General features: G+C 34.8%; 1 protein-coding gene across 3 annotated transcripts; it reads left to right on the top strand.

The window, feature by feature from the left end:
- Positions 1-6,845: 6,845 nt before the first annotated feature.
- Positions 6,846-11,754, top strand: nat8l2 (N-acetyltransferase 8-like 2). 3 transcript variants are annotated; one of them, XM_062997494.1, is made up of 3 exons: positions 6,846-6,889; positions 7,239-7,307; positions 10,299-11,754. In XM_062997494.1, coding segments are annotated over exons 2-3 (687 nt in total). In that variant the 5' UTR covers positions 6,846-6,889; positions 7,239-7,306; the 3' UTR covers positions 10,985-11,754. The 3 variants fall into 3 exon arrangements, 2 of the variants coding, with proteins under 2 accessions (XP_062853564.1, XP_062853565.1); XM_062997495.1 differs by lacking the exon at positions 6,846-6,889 and adding an exon at positions 7,086-7,162; XR_010013147.1 differs by lacking the exons at positions 6,846-6,889; positions 10,299-11,754 and adding an exon at positions 8,291-8,563 and having other exon boundaries at positions 7,094-7,307.
- The last annotated feature ends 6,996 nt before the right edge of the window (positions 11,755-18,750 follow it).

Raw genomic sequence — 18,750 nt, 5'->3', positions numbered from 1 at the left:
CAGTGCCATGGTGTAACCAACAACAACATGGTGTAACCCCCCCCCTCCCCTTCTTCCCCGAACCAGGCGTCCTCTTTTTTAAAAAACAAAATATGGTCACCCTACATATAGTGAATGTATATAATAGTAAAAAGTAATGTATTTAATTTAGGGCTGTCAAACGATAAAAAAATTTAATCGCGATTAATCTCAGAATTTCATATAGTTAATCGCGATTAATCGCATTTTTTTTTTTTTAAAGGAGGTGGTTTTATTGTTATGGCTGATCGGTGTACATACACTAACATACACAAAAACTCATTCACAATCAACACAGTCTTGTTCCCTGGGTTCTGACAACTCATACTAGTGACTATATTACTTGCATCTTTGCACAATATTGCATTGTTTTTGCACCTTATTCTCACCTTATTCTACCTGCTGCTATATAAACCCTACGCTGCTAACTGGATATCAGAATACGTTTTTATTAGGGCTGTCGAAGTTAACGCGATAATAAGAACGCGTTCCAGTGTTGCCAGATTGGGCGGTTATCCGCCAAATTGGGCGGATTTTGTTGGAAAACAATTTAATAGCATTTAAATAACACTTCTGTTTAAAAGAAAATATTCAGTTTTAAGAAGCACCAGCATTGTAGAAGGCTATTAAAAGTAAAGTAAATTTTCAATGCTGATTTGGCTTAATAGTGTTGGTCAGTCTGTATCATATTCTTAAAATGATAAAGTATTGCAAAGGAATATCTTTGAAATTCTTCCTCATAATGTTAAGGTTGCTATATTTTGGTTTTTCACTTGTCAGGAAAAATTAAGAGAGAAAAAAGCTTATTATTATCATGCGTGTGATATATATCATTTACGTGATCTGCGTATCACGTTACCACTGTGTGTTGTACGTCACTGAGCTGATATGTGTATCAGGTGACCAGCGGGTAACGGCGTGTTATGTTTAAGTGTGATGCTCCAAGTTGTGGATTAAGCAATAAAGACAACACGTTCTCCACATAACTAGTGTCATTTGTATTTCGTGGTTAAGTACAAAACATAACAATGTGGGTCTTCGTGATGTAATTCTACATGGCACTTATTGCCTGTACAGGTAAATGAGTGAGTGACCACATAAAAAAGGTATCAGTTTCTGTGCCACCGCTGTGTGAGCAATGGTCTCAGTCTGGCCACCCCTGTAAAAATTGTCTGGCTCCGCCACTGGGCACTTACTCCTCTACTCTTAATGAGAGATGCCGTGCACGCAGTGTTGCCAACTCCTCAGTAAGGAAAGTAGCTATTGGCTGTCCTAAAAGTCGCTAGAAGTCGCTAAATGACGTCATCGCCTAATTTGCATATGATTCATTTGCATGTAATTGACGCTGTAGAAGAGAGGAATAACATCGTGGGAGAGACAAAAAGTGGGTAAAAACACCCTAAATATGTTTAGAACTACAAATGAACATTCTTCTGTTAATTCGTGGTTTGTTTTTGTTTTTTAAGAAAACACTGAGCTACTCTGGGCAGGGTTGCCAGATTGCGACAGTAATTTTCAGCCAAAATGCATGAAAAAACGCCCAAAACACAGGATAAGCAGATGATGTTTAGCATTTCACAAATAATAAACCAGTTAAACCATCATGACTTACAAATTAATATCTTAAAATGTACATATCAGTAATTATACATTATTAAGGACAATTTTTTTTTTGCTTGCATTTCTTTAAAGTAGCCTACCAAGTTTGTAAAATGCATTATTTTACAAGGACACAACCCTTTGCATGTAAATAAAAATAAACTTGCAAGAAATGAAAGTTTGCCCTCTCGTACATATGAGAGGTTGTATGTACGAGACTTGCTTACCTTCATATTCAACTCAAATCACTTGTCTAACATATGAATTAGTGTATTGATGGGCGTGGCAACAGTGTCTTGGACTGGAAAGAATAACCTGTCAATCAAACTTTTGACAACGGGTTGGATGTGGTGGGAGAAGGTAGGGAGAAGGGAGACCTATTTATATTCCACCTGCTTTAGCAATAGCTTTTTTTATTTATATTTTAAGCTGCCAAAATAATTACAAACCAGCCCAAATTTTGTCCACCTGCCAAAGTGTGTTTTTCCCTGCCAATTTCCAACAAAATCCGCTCAATTTGGTGGAAACCCGCCCAATCTGGCAACACTGACTGTGATACTGACCGCCCGTGCTTTGGGACGGGGGAGGGGCTCACGGCAGGACCCGCTGCTCGTTGAGGACAGTAACTGCAGAACAATGTGTGTTTTCACGTTCGAGTCTCCAAAAGTCTCCAATAACACCAGAAAAAGTCGCTAGATTTGTCGCTAGTCGCTTTTTTGAAAAAAAGTCGCTAGAGGGGTCAGAAAAGTCGCTAAATATAGCGACAAAGTCGCTAAGTTGGCAACACTGCGTGCACGGTCAAGTCTCAACATGAACTACGGATGACTCGCAGGGCCAAATAGAATTTGCGTTAACGGCACTATTTTTTAATAGACATCGTTAAATTGACATCACGTTAATGCGTTATTATCGCGTTAACTTCGACAGCCCTAATTTAATTGGATTTTAACTTTATGTTTTACACACTTTGGTTTCATTAATGACAGAAATGGTAGTTGCTAATTACACAAGATTCATCAGTTCACAAGTCAAACACAGTCATGAACAATTTTGTATCTCCAATCAAACCCAGGATATTCTTGCTGTGAGGCGACCCACTGTGCCATTGTGCCACCCTAGTAAGAAGTAACATTATAACAAAGTACAGGACTCTTGGGTGATTATGTATTTATTATACTCTTTCACTCACTTTCTAAGCCGCTTATTCTTATCAATGTTGCTGAGGGTGCTGGAGCTTATCCCAGCTCTCAATGAGCACACAGAAACACCCTGGACAGGGCGCCAGTCCATCGCATGGTATACATACACATTCACACCTTAACACACACAGACACACACACACATTTAGGGGCAATTTTAGTATCTCTTACCAAGCCACCATGCCACCCTGTTATTATAGTTATAATTAATTATTAAGATTCCTTTATTGATTCCCATTTTGGTTGTTTGTATTATAATTAATATGATTAATACAGTGGCTTGGTGAGAAAAGCCTTGGTTTGACTTCCAGGTGGTGCAGTCTGGGCCCTTACTTTGTGAAGTTTGCATGTTCTCCCCTTCCTGTGTGGGTTTCCTCCTGGTGCTCCGGTTTCCTCCCATAAATTCAAAGTCATGAAATCAGGGTAATTGGAGCTACTAAAAATTGTCCATAGATAGGAATAAGTGTGTGTGTGTTCTTCACATTAAAACAAAAGGCAATTTCACACCCCTTCCCATCCAGACAAAGAACACATCACAGGACTGAAAAAGACCACAAGCATGCACGCACACAAACATACTTACATACACATTTACATCTTCAGCATTTAGCAGATGCTTTTATCCAAAGCGACTTACACAATGAGCTGAACACGATGAGCAATTGAGGGTTAAGGGCCCAACAGTGGCAACTTGGTGGTGGCGGGGCTTGAACCGGCAACCTTCTGTTTACCAGCCCAGTACCTTAACCACTGAGCTATCTCACACACACACACACACACACACACACACACACACACACACACACACACACACACACACACACACACACACACACACACACACACACACACACACACACACACACACACACACACACACACACACACACACACACACACACACACACACACACATGTACATTACTTATGCAAAGTGTAAATAATTTTTTGTGATTTTTTACTACTACTATTTTTTCCTATACTGCTACTACTACCTCTGTTGGAGAGATGCCATACAAAATTTCATTGTACCTGTGTATAGTGACAATAAAGATTCTATTCTATTCTATTCTATTCTATTCTATTCTATTTAGTAGCTCCGAACAACCAGACTGCAAAACTGCAAACTGGAGCACCCAGAGAAAACTCACGCAGACGTGGGGAGAACATGAGAACTCCACACAGAAAGAATCCCAACCGCTTCACCTGGTAACCCAGGACCTACTCAATGAAAGGCGACAGTACTACTTACCATGCTGCCCCTATAAATGATAATAACAATAATAATAATAATAATAAGTATAGTAATAATAGTTGTTAATAATAAATAATATAGTAATAATAGCTGTTAATAGTAAATAATATAGTAAAAGTTGATGTTAATAATAATAAGTATAGTAATAATAGATGATAATAATAAATAATATAGTAATAGTTGATGTTAATAATAAATAATATAGTAATAATAGATGATAATAATAATAAATAATACAGTAATAATAGATGTTAATAATAAATAATATAGTAATAATAGATGTTAATACTAAATAATATAGTAATAACAGATGTTAATAATAAATAATATAGTAATAATAGATATTAATAATAAATAATATAGTAATAATAGATGATAATAATACATAATATAGTAATAATAAATGTTCATAAATAATATAGTAATAACAGATGTTAATAATAAATAATACAGTAATAATAGTTGATAATAAATAATATAGTAATAATAAATGTTAATAATAAATAATATAGTAATAATAGATAATAATAATAAATAATATAGTAATAATAGATGATAATAATACATAATATAGTAATAATACATGTTAATGAATAATATAGTAATAACAGATGTTAATAATAAATAATACAGTAATAATAGATTATAATAAATAATCAGTGGTGTATAGTAACGAAGTAATAATACTTCGTTACAGTACTTAAGCAGTTTTTTGAAGTACTTGTAATTTACTGGAGTATAAAAATTTTCGGCAACTTTCACTTTTACTCCACTACATTTTCCAAAGAAATTGTGTACTTTTACTCCGTTACATTCGCTGTATGTAAATTCGTTACTTGTTACTACAGAATGAAAGTTAAATGATGTGAGATGTGTGACGGACTGCACCTGCGCTTGTGAGTTACACGGTGGTTAAACACATGAATGCGCATGTGCAAACGTTCTCTAAAAGCTATCGGAGTTTTCTAAAAAAGCGTCGTTCACCCAAAGACACGCAAATATGGAGATTTCAGAAGCTCCCCGTCCAACACACTGAAGTAAATTCACAATGATTAACAAAGTGAAGCTGCAGCATCAGCGGTTTTTTAATATTATTAGCATTAACATTGTTCAGATATCTACCTACCATTTTTACCGATTACATTCGAACCACAAATAAAACGTTTCACTAAATTTGTTTGGAATTCATTGACTGCAAAACTCATGAAGACACGTCCATTATTTTTAAAAACTCACCTACGGACAAATATTTCCTCAGATAACTTCTGTATTAGACCGGCAGAGGAGAGATTCATGGTGCTGAGGAACATGCAGCACGTCTATAATGATCTCAACAAGAACTCAATTTATCCAACTTATTATTAATGATTTTTCAGCTGTTGGCTTCAAGTTAGAAATGGTGTTTTCTTAAAGTAAGAATACCAATATTTTTTTAGTTTAACACATGCCATTCAGTGAGTAGATACAGCCCAAAAAAGATTATTTAAATACAGCTTATTTTACTCAAATATTTTGATTTAAATTAATGGTTGAACAGATCATTAAAGGGATAAAAGTGCCACACGTTTTATTAAACTCTCTTGAGTTTTGCTTTAAATTAATTATGCCAAAATTATTTTTTGTTATTGAAATATACTACCCAAATTAAAAAATGGGACAGTATAGAAAATGCAAATAAAATAGATGCAGTGTTTCTTACATTTACATCGACTCACATTCTAAAAACGTTGGAACAGGAACATTTAGGGCTAGTAATAAGTTAAAAAAACAACCAAATAATGTCATGATTTCAAACAGGTGATGTCAACAGTTGATTATGATCATGAATTGACACAAATCATGTTCAGATGAAAGGAACAGGTTAAACAGGTTAATTGTTAAGGTGGTTTACAGGCTTAAAAAAACAATCGTTATATTTAAAATGACCGCTTCCATTTATACTAGCATTTACTTTTACTTCTACTTTTAATACTTAAGTACATTTAATATCAAATTACTTTTGATACTTAAGTACATTATACATCAGATACTTTTAGACTTTTACTCAAGTAATATTCTAAAAGGTGACTTTTACTTCTATCAAAGTAAATTTCTGGTAAGATACTTGTACTTTTACTCAAGTATGGCCTTCCGGTACTTTATACACCACTGTAAATAATACAGTAATAATAGATGTTAATAAATAATATAGTAATAACAGATGTTAATAATAAATAATACAGTAATAATAGATGACAGTAAATAATATAGTAATAATAAATGTTAATAATAAATAATATAGTAATAATAGATGTTAATAATAAATAACATAGTAATAGTTGATGTTAATAATAAATAATATAGTAATAATAGATGTTAATAATAAATAATATAGTAATAATAGATGTTAATAATAAATAACAGTAATAATATATGGTAATAATAAATAATATTGTAATAATATATGATAATAATAAGTTATATAGTAATAATAGATGGTAATAATAAATAATATAGTAATAAAAGATGTTAAAAATAAATAACATAGTAATAGTAGATGTTAATTATAAACAATATAGTAATAATAGATGTGATTAATAAATAATATAGTAATAATAGATGTTAATAATAAATAACATAGTAATAGTAGATAATAATAAATAGAATGGAATAGTTAATAATAAATAATATAATGTGTTTCCCACCAGGACACAGTATAAGTCAGTAGTAAAGCAGAACTGTTCCTGCTAGATGGCGGTAATCAGACGAGTAAAACTGGCGGAACAAAAACTTATAAAAGAGTAAAAGAACCAGACAATCCACTTTCTCCTCAGATTGTGTGAGTTTTGATTTATAAATTATTTATGTGTAAATAACTGATAACTGCAAACAAGAAACAGTCTTCCTCACATTTACGTGACTTGGATATATTTAATGTATTTCTGACGTGTCTCTTTTTGCAGACAGTTTGTACTTTGGACTGCTGTAAATCGTTCAGTTATAAGAGGAACATAACTTTATACTGCATGTGTAATGTATGAATGGAACTGCTGACATCTCTGTCTGTAATGCTGAACTTTAGACTGATGTTAAACTGAAGTGGATAAAATAGGTGTCTAATCAGTGACTAAAGTTTGAAAATAAGTGTCTATTTAAACGTAAATGAATCTGTTTGAATCTCTTTGCAGAGCTGCTTTAGAAAGAAAAGGAAACTCTGCGAAACCAGTGCTTAAACGGAACAACGAAAAGAATCAAAAGTAAGTCTGAGAATGCAACTTCATTTCACATATGAAACACGAAGACTTAAGTAATGTTACAATTACTACCATATGGTTTGGGATAAATGTGTTACCTATAGAAAGGATTAGGTCCATCAAAGTAATCAAACCTAAATAGATGGTAAATAGATGTGACTTCTAATACAGTAGAACAATTCATATAGACCCGAAATTAAACATGTAAAAAATTAAATATCTGCCTTTCAAACACTGTAAATATTGCAGAAGAAAGCTGTTACCAATAATATATATGTATTACTTAATTTATCCTCACTTACTGGCTAGGGTTGTAGTGGTTGTGTGCTGAGCAGTTATATACCCTGGTCATGGTATCAGTCCATCAAAGGGCAAAATACACATTTACTCACTAACACCCAGGAAATTTCTTGCAGCCAAGCTGCCTTTTGCATGCTTTTAGAAGGTGTAAGGAAGGAGTAACCTGGAGGGAACACACATGACATACAAAAAACATGTCACTATTTAATGCAGTGCTGTTTAATGAATCAAATATCAAGAGCACCTTCTTTTCTTTAGTTTTTGGCCTTGACATTTATGCACAGAGATTTCTCCACATAATATAAATCTTTTAATAATGTTCTGGATTGTAGGTGGAGAAATCCCTAAATTTCTTTAGTCGTGCTTGGCAAAACGTACTTAAAATGTTCACTCATGCAGTTTTTCTTTTACTAAGTGGCAAAATTTGACCCATTTCTCCTAAATGACTTTTATAATCCTTCTGTAAGACTGGGCTGTGTTGCAGAGATTAAATTACACATTTCATTACAGTTGCTAAACTAAAACATTATTATTTTGTAGTTAAAGAAATAGTTACCCGGTCATATGATAATGACGAGAACCCCACACACACCAATGTATTGGTAAAAGTGATTTATTTGGATGTGTGCATGTGCTTTATCATTATCAATCAATATATCACCTGATTTTTCTGTTTCTCCCGTTAGGGGTCGCCACAGTGTCTTGAACATGATCCTCTTTTTTTTTGTACGTTCTTCTCCCTTACCACATCCATAAACCTCCTTTTTGGCCCTCCCCTTGTCCCCCTGTCTGATAGCTCTGTCCTCAGCACCCTTCTTCCAATAATACTGAAATCCCTTTTCTGCACATGCTCAAACCATCTCAATCTGGCCTCACTAACTTTGTCTCCTGCACTAATAATAATAATTAAAAACGAATAAATAATAAATAATTAAAAACTAATAATAAAAATGATAATAATAACCATAATAATAATAATTATAATTAATAATTAATAATTATTATAATAATATTCTATATATAAGTATTATAATAATTATTATTGTTACTATATAATAAAGAATAGTTAAATAATAATTGTTATATATTATTAAATATTAATTTTATACTATAGAGTAAAAAAAAAAGAGTTTCTGCAGATTTGTGTTTTTGGACTGTTGTTTACTTAAACTAGAGTAAGGTAATGTTTACTATGGAAGCACTTCTGTAAGTCGCTCTGGATAAGAGCGTCTGCTAAATGCCGAAAATGTAAATGTAAATATATAATTATGTAAAATATATCATATAATATTAAATATATATAATTGAATAAATATATATTAAAGAATATTAATATTAATATTGTTTATTAGTGTTTGTTTATTATGTTTATTAATGTTTATAATATTATTATTATTGTTGTTGTTAACAATAATTATAATAATAATAACAATCACTGTTCCTTTTAAATGACAAAGTGTTAAAAAAGATAAATGAATAATTAACTGAGCATAAATATGTGAATATGTCTGATATACTATCCTGTATACTGATATACTGTGGCAGTAGTATTGTGAGTGTTTACACAATGTAGCTGAAAATTTAGCACAAGAGTCTGCCATGTTTGTGTTAGATAAAGGCATGGCCTATAGGGATGTGTATTTAACATGACTGACAGAACAAATTAAAAATAGTAAGAAGTTAAATTCTGACCAGTAATTTCTCAGTTCTATACAGAGGTGGAAAGTAACGAATTACAGTTACTCGCATTACTGTAATTGAGTAGTTTTTTTGTGTACTTGTACTTTTTAAAGTAGATTTTACAACCAGTAATTTTACTTTTACTTAAGTATGTTTTGTATTAAGAATTGTAACTCGCTACATTTTAAATAACATCCTTTACTGAGTAAAATAAAAGCGCTAAAAATCACGTCTGAGAAACTGCTGCAGTGAATTCTACGATGGAAAATAAACTGGTGCTAGAATAAAGGAGCTGTAATCTAGGTATAGAGTAGGGAGGGAAGGGCGATTTTTAAAAGTTTAACATGTTTGGAGTTTGATGTTTCGTTATTTGATAACATAGTCTGATATCAAAGAATGGCAAAGTTTTGTCTTACATCTTGAAGGTTTTCTTTGGGTCATTTAGTGAAAGTCACAACACTTGTAACCTTGACTTGTTTTGAGTTATGAGATTTGCAGTATGACTGTTGTTTGGTATTTGTTGGTGATGAAAAGAAGGCTTCTATAGTTTCTATAGAATTCACAATTAATGCCAACTTCAGTGTTATACAGTTTGAAAAAGTTTTATGGGATGGTCTGTACTAAAATTACAAATGACACATCCCTAAATGTTTTAAATGTTGTATCAACATGTTTTTTCTATTATATTTTAATTAAAAACAACTATTGTGAGATTTATATCCATTGGTCCTGTTTGCATTACAGAGACAACGCCCCCCTCCCCCTGCTGATAAAAAAGTCACTAAGTAGCGTTTATTCTGAGTACATTTTAAATGAGTTACTTAAGTAAAAATTGTTTAAAGTAATAGTACTTTTACTTAAAAACATTATTTTAGTACTTGTAATAATGATTAACTTAAACAGGGAATATCATATATAATATATTTGTAATAAATAAATGTATTTAAATACAGCCTCTAACTTTTCTTTCTTTCTTTTTCTTTTTCTTATACACTCTAATGTTCTGTGTCCCAGTGCATGTAACAATTAGGAAATTCCTGCCCTCAGACCGTGAAGCTGTCAGTAAAGTATATCGAGATGGAATCCATGAGCACATCATTCCATTGTTTACCTGGGCCATTTCCCAGCCATTCCACATTTCTCTGACCATGTGTATGTTTGTTATGGGTTACATGCTAAGTGGAGGATCAGTCGGTCTGGCTCTGCTAGCTGCAGTGTCCTGGATCAGCCTGGTGTTCTACTGCTGCTACGAGTTCTTTGCAGGATATGTCCGAACCAGGCTGCACACAGACATGCAGGACATTGCAGGATTTTACCTCAGTAATCCAGACAACTGCTTCTGGGTTGCTGAAGCTGAAGTCAACGGGCGGCCACAGATTATGGGTTTGGTTGCTTTGAAAGCCAAAAAGCTTCCAGGCACTAACGGGCAGAAGTATGGAGAGCTTTTCCGAATGATTGTGTCGTCTGAGTGTCGTCGTGCTGGTCTAGGCTTACGACTGGGGAACACAGTGGAGGACTTTTGCAAAGAACGAGGGTTCTCAAAGGTTGTGCTTGAAACTACCTCAATACAGAGAGCTGGTGTCGCCCTTTATGAAAAGATGGGCTTTAGGCTTGTGCAGACTCATACAAGAACCGAAGGTCCTTGGTGGGTTTTCAGACTGACTAGATGTACAATTCTTAGGATGGAGAAAGGCCTGTAAACATAAATGCTGTTCAGTTTGGATGCTAATAATGTGTAAAATGTAATAATTTCTAGTGATTTGTATTATCAGAAAAGCATATAATCACTGTTTTTCTTTTTTTTAATATGATGCTAATAACAGAGCTCTTAAGTTTTGACTATAATGTAATAATGACACACTGCTTTTTCAAGCATTATAGCAACCGGTTTTAGAACAAATTGCTTTCTATGTAGCTCCGTAGTTAATGTACTGGACTAGTAATCAGAAGTAAGATTGACAGTTCCTACACTTAATATCACACTATGGGTCTGTTCCCTTGTTATTCAGTCAGTTTATCCCCTCAAATTAACGCACCTTAGTAGGCAGCATTTTAAGGCATCTAAGAATTTGGACTGCCTTCTTTTCTGGGGCACGTGTAAGATGACATAAAATGCTGTCTATGTAGAGAGCTCACTAGGTTTTCGGACAGACCCAATACGGCCAAAAGGTTTTTAAATCCATGTTGCCACACTCCTCCACTCGCCTCCCCTGCAGCTATAACAGACTCTACACAGAATAATAATATTAATAATCTCACTATTTTTTGAACCACTATTTTTGTACAAGGTGTTTTATTTTGGGCAATTATTAGTATTTCAAAGCAAAGGTTAAGAATAAAGTTAATAAGCCTATATAAAGAGCCGTAATGTTTGTCATTATACACCAATTAGCCCTAACATTTAATAATGTTTGTCATTATACATCAATTAGCCATAACATTAAAACCAGCTCCTTGTTCCTACACTCACTGTACATTTTATCAGCTCCCCTTACCATATAGAAGCACTGTGTAGTTCTACAATTACTGACTGTAGTCCATCTGTTTCTCTGCATGCTTTGTTAGCCCCCTTTCATGCTGTTCTTTAATGGTCAGGACCACCACAGAGCAGGTATCATTTAGGTGGTGGTCATTCTCAGCACTGCAGTGACAATGACATGGTGGTGGTGTGTTAGTGTGTTGTGCTGGTATGAGTGGACCAGACACAGTAGCGCTGCTGGAGTTTTTAAATACCGTGTCCACTTACTGTCCACTCTATTAGACACTCCTACCTAGTTGGTCCACCTTGTAGATGTAAAGTCAGAGACGATCGCTCATCTAATGCTGCTGTTTGAGTTGGCCATCTTCAAGACCTTTATCAGTGGTCACAGGACGCTGCCCACGGGGTGCTGTTGGCTGCATATTTTTGGTTGGTGGACTATTCTCAGTCCAGCAGTGACAGTGAGGTGTTTAAAAACTCCATCAGCATCGATGTGTCTTATCCACTCATACCAGCTTAACACACACTAACACACCACCACCATGTCAGTGTCACTGCAGTGCTGAGAATCATCCTCCACCTAAATGATACCTGCTCTGTGGTGGTCCTGTGGGAGTCCTGACCATTGAAGAACAGGGTGAAAGCAGGCTTAAAAAGTATGCAGAAAAACAGATGGATTACAGTCAGTAATTGTAGAACTACAAAGTGCTTCTATATGGTAAGTGGAGCTGATAAAGTGGACAGTGAGTGTAGAAACAAGGTGGTCGTAATGTTATGCCTGATCGGTGTATGTTTACACTTTGTTCAGATGATCAGTATGAAGTGAACATTTGACTTGTCACCATATTGCACTCCACTGTTTACTCATTGCAAATTGTTTTGAATTAGAGTAAACACAAGGTGAAGGTGGATGACACTGGTTCAGTCCTAATGCAAATACAAGTTGTGAAACTAGGGCCAAAGTTACAGTAGCCCATGTTATATCACCTGGCAGTGTGTTTGTGTATTTTTCCTTCGAAGCAACAGGTTCATACGTTGTGAAATTCCAGAACAGAGTGACATTGAATATGTCAGCTGAGTGTCCTACCACCTCCTACACACACACACACACACACACACGTGGATTAGCCTTGAGCTCTTGAGCTCTAGTAAACAGGTCATTCGTGTCAATTTGATGTTTTCTTCTTTTACTTTTACTTCTCTAATACATAATTAACCTGGATTTATAAAAAACTGAACTTAGTAAAAGCAGAGTTGGTTGGCAAAGTACTTTTAAGGAGTGTTACCTTCCAATTGAGGATCACTTGTGTTTGAAAATGTAACTGCAGCATGAGTTTACATTGTTCTATGTTGTGCTTTAAGTCGATTTCACACAATAAAAACTTGTTCAAAGTTCAAACATGGTTATCCTTTAAACCTTTTTATCTAAGTGTGTATTGGGGGAAGGGGGTATTTAACCACTTTGTTTTCTTTCTGATCTAGTTGTTTCCAATCCTTGCAATTCCCTTGCTGTTTACACCACCCCCTGATGTACAAGGTGGGATGCAGACTATTATGCCCCCTTTAACAGTCTGTGGCCTCTTCTTTTCACCTGTCGGCAGCTAGAATCTCACAGAGAGTAAAAGTTGCATCTGCAACAGCGATGAGTAAACCTATTGAAATCGCTTCCTCAGGTATGGCCAGTTGTACTTGTTAAATGACAGCCAGACAAGATCTGAACTTCAGAGCTCAAGATCTCATTAGTGGTGGGGTATTCACCCAAAGTTAGTTTTTGTTATTGAAAATGCTTTCAGTTCATACACAGATTAGGCATAACATTATGACCACCTTCCTAATATTGTTGGTCCTCCTTTGGCAGCCCCATACGCAACAAACTGCGATGCTCTGTGTATTCTGACACCTTTCTATCAGAACCTGCATTAACTTCTTCAGCAATTTGAGCTATAGTAGCTCGTCTGTTGGATCAGACTACACGTCTTAGCCTTCGCTCCGCATGTGCATCAATGAGCCTTGGCCGCCTATGACCCTGTTGCTGGTTTACCACTGTTCCTTCCTTGGACCACTTTTGGTAGATACTGACCACTTCAGACTGGGAACATCCCAAAAGAGCTGCAGTTTTGGAGATGCTCTGTCCCAGTCGTCTAGTCATCACAATTTGTCCCTTGTCAAACTCACTCAAATCCTTACGCTTGTCCATTTTTCCTGCTTCTAACTCATCAACTTTGAGAATAAAATGTTCACCTGCTGCCTAATGTAACCCACCCACTAACATGTGCTGTGATGAAGAGATAATCAGTGTTATTCACCTCACCTGTCAGTGGTCATAATGTTATGCCTCGTCTGTGTATATCCACTGTAAATACACATAGATTCTGGTTTGTCTTGACTTGGTGTATTTATAAGCATAAACAGAGATACGTAAAAAGAAGCAGTTAAAACGGTAAACAGTAGTACACTACAAATATAAGTCTTTTAGGACCTTTTAATAAAAAAAAAAGCTTTTTGGCTGCAGTTTTATTTTTAGACCATTGTAATCATTTTTTTCTGAATTTAATTTCTTGGTTGACAGTTAACTTTTCCTGTAATGTGTCTTCTTTGATGAAATGTAATGCTCTATACCTTTAGCTTAATGCTTCCATCTTCATACTTCACTGTAAGTGTTTATGGGTTTATATACACAATCATTTTTCATATGGTTTTTTTTTGTCATTTTTTGGTATAACACCAGAAAACCAGTAAAAACTAATTTTAATAAAACTACAATGTACTTATATTTACTGAAGCAGAATTTAACCCTCTTAATTACAGTGGTAGCCTAGTGTGTAGGGTTTTGGGCTATCAGTTGGAAGATTGTTGGTTCAAATCCAGGCCAGACAAGGCCCTTAATTTGCTCGGCTTTAGGGGTGCCGTACAATGACCCCAGCTTCCAAACAAACTGGGAAATGTGAAAAATAATGTCATTGTACTGTACGTGTGTATAAGTATAAATGACAACTTAAGCCTTCTATGTTTTGTGTCTATTTTTACTACTTTTGAGCTCCATTTGAGCATAATGTGACACATTTAAAAATTAACAGGTTAAACATCCTTGCTGGATTAACCATTTATAACTGTGCTGAGAACTTGTAATAGTAAGAACCAGCCTATAGGTGGCATTGTTGTGAGTTTAATAGTGAAGATGCAGATCACCTTTTTCCTGCAATACCCTTCGTTTCAATTGATTCCGCTAGATGGCGCACGCCAAACACTACCGATCTTTGCTAAAGCCGAGTCTATCTGGTCTACACTAGAGCTGGGCGGTTCCTGAATCACCCGGGTTAATGATTCGAATCTTTGTACTGAATTAGGAATCACCAGTCCGAAATCTCAATTAACCCGGATCCTACGAGTCCTCTGACAGGCTGCTGCTAAGTACACAAGGCGAGTGAGCAGACTCACTGGAAACACCGCAGACTCGGATGATTTGGCTGAACCGACTCTACTCCAGTCTAAGTAATCTGAGTAATAAGTTAAATATTCCAGTAAACAAGCAGTTAAACACACTGGTGTTCATTATGTGGCTGATTTTATGCACATGCTATTATTATTATCAGTAGTCAAGGCATAGATTAGTAATGCAGCATATTTTCTTGTAAGCAAAACAACAACAAAATATAGTTATATTATTATTAAAATGCAAATGCTTACAGGCTACTTTAGTACTGTACCAATTAAGTAGTATCATAGCCCACATGGTAAGTTTAAACCTTTGACCCATTAATATACCCGTCTGATCAAGATTCCACTTAGAAAAAAGTGTAAACTTGTCACTGATGAGAGAAGTGCACTGTAAGCCCGGATAAGTTCAATCTACTTAAAAAATTTGAGGAAACCGGTTGCCTTAAAAAAGTTAAGTAATGTATAATGAAAACTTGAGTTAGCATAACTTAAAACATTAAGTTATTACACTTAAAAGGCAAGTTGATTCAACTTTCTTTTTTTTGTTATACCAACTGCTTTTCCCAATAATTCTACTTATTGTCTTGAGCTCAATGGAAAAAACTATTGATTTTTTCTTAGTTTTCATGTTAATTACATTTTAAATATGAATTACAAATGTTTATAGAGAAACAGACACAATTATAAAATTATTTTTCTTTATTTCACTTCAGAAGTATTTACTTAAAATACAACATGTCAAGAAAACATCTTTAAAACTGTACAAACTGTATATAAAGTTCTGATGAAACACAAACAGCTCCTCACAGTAACCATGAACCTGTAAAACAACAAAAAGAAACAAGAAACAGAAGTATTAAAATCAACATTAATAGCATTAATTAAGGATTAAAATAAAAAAAGCCAGCACACTCTTTGCTTCGTATGAAGGCTAGCATGCTAACATGCTAGCATGTAGCCTAAATACGGCAAATAAAGCAGCGCTGTTTGATTATTTATTTAGTGTCAACATTAAGATAATTTATTTTAAACAAAATTGTTAAGTAAAGTACAACACTTACCAAAATTAGACGGAAGATGAAAAAGCCCCATCAGACTGGTGTACATGCTACTCAAAAATAGCATAATGAGGAAGAAAATGTTTGTCCACTTAGTTTAACAAAGGTTCCACTTCACAAAAGGCATTTCAGGAAGACAAGTTTACTTTTGCAAAAAGCCTTCAATGAAAAGTAAAAAGTAATTTGCAACAACAGGTTTCAAAAGTTAAAACAAATGACTGCCTGATTCACCAACAGCAAGCAGAAAAAAGACGGACTTACATGTAAATGGGGGCGTTTTTCTGTTTTATTACCTTAACTTAACTTTTTGAAGTTAATCTGATAGAAAAGTAATTTTTTTTGTTTAGTAAACTTAAATCTTTTAGCACATTTAAATGTGTACTCAAATTAGTACAATGTACTCTGCATTTTATAGTAGAGCAAAAAAACTTAAATAATTTATGTATGTTGTACTAAAAATGTTTGATTAAATATAAAGTCCGGGCTTACAGTGTGTGAGGTGCCAAGAGAAGTGATATTTGGATGCATTTTTATGCAGTAAATCAATCGCAATCAGAATGTCAGTACAAGTGACTCAACTGACCCAAGTGAACCGGATCAAATTACTGAGTGACTCAGATTAACCCAAATCCATAAAATGAACCGAATTTACCAGCACTAGTCTACACACAGATATTCATCACATTTGCCATCGCACTAAGCCCTACTACCCCTCTGGAGTCGCCTAACACGCTAGCGTGATCTAACCACTTGGCTGGTTTAAAACATCACACATAAACCATTAACTTATGTCGAAAGTGCTGCTTTAAACAAGTTGAATTGTTTTTTTTTAGACGGCGAAACACCAAGTAGAAACATGGATAAAAATACATTAAAAAATCACATTCACGCATGTGTAAACATGCACACAATGTGATGAGTCTGGCGTTTCATTTACATTCAATGTGAATTCAATGAGTGTGAATTTATATTAGTTCCAAACCTACAAGCCCCCCACCAGTGTGGCCCTTGAGCCGAAAAGTTTGCCCACCCCTGAGATTGAGTAACCATACAACTTTCTGAATGTTGTGTACGGTCTCAAACAAAACGTATTGGATCTGGATGAGATGATGGTGTGAGAAATGTTATACTTCTTTGGAGGAGGTTCATAAAACTCATATGACTGTAATATGATACATTTGATGTGGTACACAACGTACTGCAGCTACAAACCTCATTTCCAAAAAAGTTTGGACATTTTGTAAAACGCAGTACAAAGAAGAATCTGAGATTTGTTAATTCAACGGAGTGTTTATGTATTTATAATATAATATAATTCAGTGTTCCCTAAGATTAATGTATTTTGTAAATATAAATACATTTTAGAATTTGATGCCTTCTTTATAGAATATTCAAGATACAGCGTTCCACAATGAACAGGTGAACTGGTAGAAGGTAAGCAAATTATGATTGGGTATAAAAGGAGTATTGACCAAAGGCTCAGTACGTACAAGCAATGATACAAGAAAACTATGGACCAAATTTTGAAAGATAATTGGCAATCGGATCAAAAACAACTTTTTTTTTATGCAAAGGAGAGATCTTAGTCTGGAGAGGTCTCTGTCAGTGTTGGGCAAAGCTGGAAACCACTGTTAAATGTGCTTGACCTTTGAGCTCTCAGAAGGCATTGATTAAGAAACCATCATATTAAGTATGATAAATATAGCCTAATTGACTTGGGAGTACTTTGGAAAACCATTGTCGCTAACGTTGCATTAAAAAAAATTTAACCTAAATTTCTATTCCCCAAGAAGAAAGCCAGAGATAAAATATACACAGAAATGCTTCAGAGTTCCCTGGGCTCTTACCTCTTATGGTCCGAAAGACAAATGATTCCACGGTTCAGCCAAAAACTTCTCTGAGTTCTCTGTGCCAAAAAATGTAAAGGACCATCCAGACTGTTGTCAGAAAAAGGTGCAGAAGTCTCATTTTGCATGCATTACAACAGCATGGCTTTGTAGGCACAGAATGTGTGTGGCTGACTGGCCTGCCTGCAGTCCAGATCTGTCTCCTATTAAAAATGTGTGGTGGAGCAAGAAGAGGAGAATCAGACAATGATGACCATGAACTGTTGATCAGCTGAAGTCTTGTATCAAGCAAGAATTCACAGCAATTCCACCTGTGAAACTGCAACAATTAGTGCCCTTAAATCCCAAACCATTGAAAAGTCTCATTAATAAAAAGGTGATGTAACATGGGTAAACACACCTCTGCTCCATCTGTGCTAGATCATGATAGATCTGCTTGGTCTCTTTGTGTTATAATATCCTTTAAAGTAATGTTTTATTTAAATGTTATTTAACATCTAGTGCAGATGCTTAATTCAAGTGCTGTCCACTTGTTGGCAGTGCTGGAGATGAGGTAAATGCTATCCAGGGTCCTGAAGGTTGGAACGTTTTAGGGGTAAGGTGCCACTTTTTTATACACATCATGGTATCTTAAGAGAAAAATA

The sequence above is a fragment of the Trichomycterus rosablanca genome, chromosome 6, assembly GCF_030014385.1.
Source record: "Trichomycterus rosablanca isolate fTriRos1 chromosome 6, fTriRos1.hap1, whole genome shotgun sequence".
NCBI classification, from domain to species: domain Eukaryota; kingdom Metazoa; phylum Chordata; class Actinopteri; order Siluriformes; family Trichomycteridae; genus Trichomycterus; species Trichomycterus rosablanca.
The sequence above is the reverse complement of the archived record's forward strand: the minus strand, read 5'-3'. Positions and strand labels throughout refer to the sequence as shown.